The 6000-nt window shown below is 51.6% G+C and overlaps 1 protein-coding gene across 1 annotated transcript in view; it reads right to left on the minus strand.

The window, feature by feature from the left end:
• The window catches only part of LOC122931813, a 43741-nt gene extending 38921 nt beyond the window's left edge, over nucleotides 1–4820 (minus strand). Inside the window, exons 1-4 of the mRNA XM_044285869.1 lie at nucleotides 4398–4820; nucleotides 2863–3171; nucleotides 2296–2317; nucleotides 1162–1239 (exon numbers count right to left, since the gene is read on the minus strand). Coding sequence (XP_044141804.1) covers nucleotides 1162–1239; nucleotides 2296–2317; nucleotides 2863–3171; nucleotides 4398–4820 — 832 coding nt within the window. The remainder of the gene's footprint in view (nucleotides 1–1161; nucleotides 1240–2295; nucleotides 2318–2862; nucleotides 3172–4397) is intronic.
• Nucleotides 4821–6000: the final 1180 nt, after the last annotated feature.

Genomic DNA, 6000 nt, shown 5'->3' on the forward strand with positions numbered 1-6000 from the left:
CTCCGCAGTGGACAGGATGTGGCGCCGTCTACAGCCTCCACATCCTGCCTCAGTCTATGTGTCAGAGCCGCTGCGTACCCCACGTACCCCCACAGCCACAAATGCTACAGTATCAGACATTAAGCATCGTAATGTCTGGATCTACCAGGGTTCCATAACTTTGCTTTATAATTTATAGCTTACAACCACTTTTAAGATCTCTGTTTACTGTCAGTGAATGAGAACCCTCTTATTTCCATAGAGACAGTAACCTCGCACACAGCCAGTCCTGCTCTCATCACAGAAGTGGATACAATTGTATCAGTCTGTGATATAAACATCCTGGACTCCAGACTGATACATTGTAACAAACAGCTGAGGGATCTGTGCAGCGGCTGCTGATGGGTTTAGCTCACAGGGCATTGTCCGCAATGGATACAACTGTAACAACCCCTCACCTGGGAGCAGAACCCTGTGTGTTCACATTCACTGACAGCAAGCAGAGATATAGACAATGGTGAAGAACTGAAACACAAAATCTATTAGAAACCTTTATATTCGGTAAGTTCACTTCGTTCACATAAGTCAAGGCTTCTGTTCTTAACCCCTTCCCACCCGCCTCGTGTACATTGTCAGGGTAATAGATGAGATGAGCAGCTGCCTCTCTGACAATCACCAAACCCTGCATGACACAAGTGCGTAGAATGAAAGTTACCCCGGACGTATGATAACTGCCCCCGACCACCATTTCTTGTCCGTTCCACCAGTTTCTGCCACTGCATGATTCCCCCCCCCCCCCTTCCAGGGGCAAAGATAAAGAGAGCCCCAGTACTCTGCGGTATAGTGACATCATACCGTACACCGCGTGCGCACACGACATCGCTGTACACGGGGACGTCAGAGGGGTCATTATTTATAGAAAGAACTGAACATGGAAAATTGGAAAAAAATACATTTTTTTGAAGTCTCTATTTTCCCTAAATTATTTGTACACAGGTTATGAAAATAATTGTAAGAAAGTCCCGTGTGTCCTGGAGAAATTGGGGGAAGATGTGATATAATGGATCCTCCACCGCCACATCTGATACTGACCCCTCATCTCCTGAACTGCCCTAGCCATACCCCTATATCTGCCATGTACAGGACCCTTCATAATCCCCTGGATATTAACCCATTTATTACCTGTGTGCAGTGCTCGGGGAGACATCAGGGTGGGGCCGCTCTCCTCCTCGCTCTGATTTACACTGACAGGACATGGACCTGCGGTGACAGGCGGCCTCATGAGTCACCGCCTGCTGTCACTAACCTCAGCACCCGAGTATAGTGCACTGCAACCAAGGGGCGTGCGCAGGGGGCGCCACACTGGTGGCTGCTCTCTACAATGCAAACATGACCAACATCGGGGAACTACAAGTCCCAGCACTCATCAACATAAGCCCCTCCCTACCATAAATTTGACCCTGCAGTGAGCTGATCTGCAACCCCCATCACAGGGGTAGTTGTAGGCTATACACCCCCATGCCCCCTGCAGGGGCTGATACTGGGGTATTCTTCATAACCAGGGAAATAAAAGAGCTTCAGGGCAAATGAACAGGGGCTATTAACATATTTATAGATTATTGGATATAACATGCTTCACTGAACAAGACTGTATGTAACTGCATCCATCATATAAACTGCCGCATATGTATTTATAATATATCCAGTATACAGTAAACGCCCCCTATTGGTGGCTGTATAATCTGCATGTAGTGAGCTCCCTCTAGTGGTGGCTGTATAATCTGTATATAGTGAGCTTTCTCTAGTGGTGACTGTATAATCTGTATGTAGCGAGCTCCCTCTAGTGGTGGCTGTATAATCTGTATGTAGTGAGCTCCCTCTAGTGGTGGCTGTATAATCTGTATGTAGTGAGCTCCCTCTAGTGGTGGCTGTATAATCAGGTGATTTTCCTATTTCATGACGTAAAGTCATGATTTTATTAAAGACACGGAGGCGAGTATTGCTATTCTCCTTCTTTACTCTGACCAATAGCAGCAAAGATAAAAAGAAAATATTGAACATTTGAACAGCCCCTCCCCATAGTCCCGGTATAACAGGCCACTCCGCCTGCAAATCCTCCTCTTTCTTTGTAACTCAAGTCCGAACATCCAACAGAACCGGAAAACCAAGAGTCCAGAACATCATGGAACAACAACCGCCGTCCATCCGGAAGCGAAACGGGAAGAGCCGGAAACAGCGCCGAAGGATGCTCCTCGTCCTGTCCACATCAACCGAACGGCCGGAACCAAACTGCCGACGACGTAGACCAATAGATACCGCACACCAGGCCGGTCTCAACCTGAAAAGGTGAAAAACAGAAAATGACAGTAACAAAATTGGGACATGGCATCCAAAATCAACTGGTTGCGATAAACCTACTCAGGAAAAACTCATAGAGTTAAGATCAACATGCGCATGACAACAAATCAATAATATCTGCAGAATAAACATCATTCAGAATAATAAACATACAGATAGGGAGGGAACTCAGGGTGGGCAATACTCGCCTCCGTGTCTTTAATAAAATCATGACTTTACGTCATGAAATAGGAAAATCACCTGATTTTATTACAAGACCCGGAGGCTCGTATTGCAAGTTCAAAGTTAAGACAAATTCTCAATGATTGATGAGAAAACGTGAGGACCTGGCCGAAAGTAAAATTCTCTGAACGTGGATACTCTGGACCAGTCCGCCAATTTCAAAATGTCCTCCAACCTGGCGCCAGACACCGCCAAAGAGGTAGCGGATGCCCCCCTAGCAGAATGTGCCGAAAAAATGGAAGTGTCCACGCCCGCCAATTCCATGATCCACTTCATCCACCTAGCCAGAGTGGGAGTGGTCACCGGGGCAAAAGGACGAATGGTAGAGAGGAAAAGATGAGAAAACTCCCGTGATCGATGAAGGGAAGTGCGAGCTTCATACTCCTTGAGGCATTCCACCGGACAGAGAGAAGGTGAGGCCGGGAAAGCAGGATAAGCGACTGAGCGTATGTGAGACTTGGTCCTCCTAGAGATGTCAAAGGAGACCCCCTCCGGGGTGTACGAGCGGGCATCATAATCCAAAGCCCGGACGTCAGACACCCGCTTGCAGGAGATTAGACAGAAAAGCGTGACGAGCTTCGCCGACAGTTGCCGTAAGGACAGGTCTGAATTCTGAGGCCAAGATGATAGAAAAGAAAGAACACAAGACACGTCCCAAGTCGCCGAAAATCTAGGTCTAGGAGGCCGAGACATCCGAGAGCCACGCAAAAGACGGCATACCAAAGGATGTTGCCCTGCAGGAGTACCGTCAAACCCCTGGTGGGACGCAGAAATGGCCGACCTGAAAAGGCTGATCGTGCGATAGGCCTTGCCCTGGTCGAAAAGAGAAGATAGGAAGTGCAAGATCTCCGTCACAGGTGCCGAAACGGGATCCAAGTCCCTAGCCACGCACCAGCGATCCCAAGATCCCCAGGCAGATCTGTAAGATCTTCTGGTTCCTGGGGCCCAAGCGTTCTCCAAAAGGACTCTAGCTGTTCCCGAAACTCCCGGGACCTCCCAGGGTCCCCTGAAATTCGACACGCCAACAGGCGCAGAGATCCGTCCAGGAGAAGAGGATGTAGCTGGTGATTCGGACCTCGGAGGAGAGTCTGAGATTTCGGGAGCAGGTACGGGGTCTCTATCATCATCTCCAGAAGGTGAGGAAACCACGACTGGGAAGTCCAAAACGGGACCAGCAGAACCAGATCCGCTGAATGACGGCGTACTTGAATCAGGGTCCTGGGAATCAGCTGGAAGGGGGGGAATGCGTAAAGCAGGCCCCGTGACCAATCCTGTAGGAACGCGTCCACAGCTTCGGCCTCCGGGTCCGGGCGCCAACTGTAAAAACGTGGCAACTGCGTGTTCAGACGGGAGGCAAACAGGTCGATACCGCAAGGTCCCCAAAGAGACGTTAAGGAACGGAATACCGCTGGATCTAACTGCCAGTCGCTGGAGTCGGAGAGATATCGAGAGCTCCAATCCGCCCGAATGTTCTGGACGCCCGGAAGATATTCCGCCAAGACAATCAACTCCTTGTCCAGACAGTAGTCCCAGAAATCCTTCGCCAACCGAGATAGGATGGTGGAACGTGTACCGCCCATGCCATTGATGTAACGCACTGCCGACACGTTGTCCATGCGAAGTTGAATGCAGGCCTTGGCCGTGTCTCTCGTGAAACTCTTGATTGCGAACGAACCTGCCAACAGTTCCAGCGCATTGATATGGAATCCCGCTTTGTCCGCTGACCAGCCGCCTCCGGTTGAGATCCCCTCGCAGTGAGCTCCCCAGCCCGACAGGCTGGCATCCGAATCCACCACGAAGTCTGGACGATGACCGAAAATAGCCTTGCCGTTCCAAGCCTGTAAATTGTGGATCCACCAGGATAGCTCCTCCTTGGTTTCCCCGTCCAGGGAAATCCAGTCCGCATAGGAAGCCCTCTTCCGGAGGTGGAAAATCTTCAGCCGCTGGAGGGCCCGGTAATGTAGTGGGGCTGGGAAGACCGCCTGGATAGAAGAAGCTAGAAGGCCTATGATCCTGGCTAGTTGACGCAACGGGATCTGGGAGGACGACCTGGCTCTGCACAACTCCCTCCGAATGGACCGAACCTTGGTGGGTGGTAGGCTGAGAGTCCCCGCCGTGGAATCCACCAGAAACCCCAGGAACTCCATCTCGCGAGCCGGGGTGAGACAGGACTTCTCCTGATTGAGAAGGAAACCCAGATCCAACAGGAGATCCATCGTCCAGCGAAGGTGATTCAGTAACACCGCATGATCCTGTGCCATGATCAGGATGTCGTCCAGATAGACGATGAGGCGAACTCCCCGACTGCGCAGCCAGGCCATAGCAGGGCGCATCAGCTTGGTGAAGCACCACGGAGCAGAAGAGAGGCCGAAAGGGAGGCATGTAAACCGCCAAATCCTGTCCTTCCAAAGGAAACATAGAAGGTTCCTGGACGCGTCCTCGACAGGGACGGTAAGATACGCGTCCTTCAGGTCCAACTTGACCATCCAATCGCCCACCTGAAGCAGGTCCCGCAGGAGATGGATGCCCTCCATCTTGAAATGGCGGTACCTGACGAACGCGTTGAGAGCGCGTAAATTGATGACGGGCCGAAGCTGGCCCCCTTTTTTCGCCACCAAGAAAATGTTGCTGATTATCGCACCAGTGGATGCCGGAGCCGGCTCTATGGCCCCTTTGCGGAAGAGATCTGATAGCTCTGAGTCCACAAGTATGCGGCTCTCTACCGACAGCACTGCCGGGTGTGGGGGCGGGATGGATAGGTGAGAAGATGTCAGCTCTATGTGGAAACCCCTGACCGTGGAGAGAATCCATTGGTCCGAGGTGATGCGCGACCAAGCTCGAGAAAAGAGCTGGAGTCTGCCCCCTACACAAACAGTTGAAGAATTGAAATGAGGCATCGGTCTTACCATAAGGTCGTCTGGAACCAGGGTTGCCTCTGTATCCTCTAGGCCTCCAGGATCCTCCCCGGGAAGGGAAAAAGGATGATGTCTCTCGCCTCTGCTCCTGGAACGCAGGTCTCTGGGAGAAGGAGCCTCTGCCCGTAGCACGGGATTGGAAGTGGGCACGGCCGGACAGACGGCCCCTGAAACTGCCGGCCCTGGTAGAGACCCTACCGTGAAACACCCGTTTCATTGAACTCTGTGCCTTATCGAGTGCTGTAAAGGCACCGACAAAACGTCCTAAGTCCTTAATAAAGGACTCGCCAAACAGCAGGCCCTGGGCCTCCTTACCGGCTTCAGTGAGCGCCAAGTTGGAGAGTTTAGGCTCAATCTTGAAAAGTATGGCCTTGCGCCGTTCAATGGCCAGGGACGTGTTGACGTTTCCTGCCACACAAATCGCGCGCTGCACCCACTCGCGCAGCTCTAGAGGGTCTACCTGCTTACCCTCGGCCTTGGCAGCCTCGGCCAGGTCAAAAAATCTTTGCCAGGGGGCCAAATATGT

This window comes from Bufo gargarizans, chromosome 3, assembly GCF_014858855.1.
Source record: "Bufo gargarizans isolate SCDJY-AF-19 chromosome 3, ASM1485885v1, whole genome shotgun sequence".
Lineage (NCBI taxonomy): Eukaryota > Metazoa > Chordata > Amphibia > Anura > Bufonidae > Bufo > Bufo gargarizans.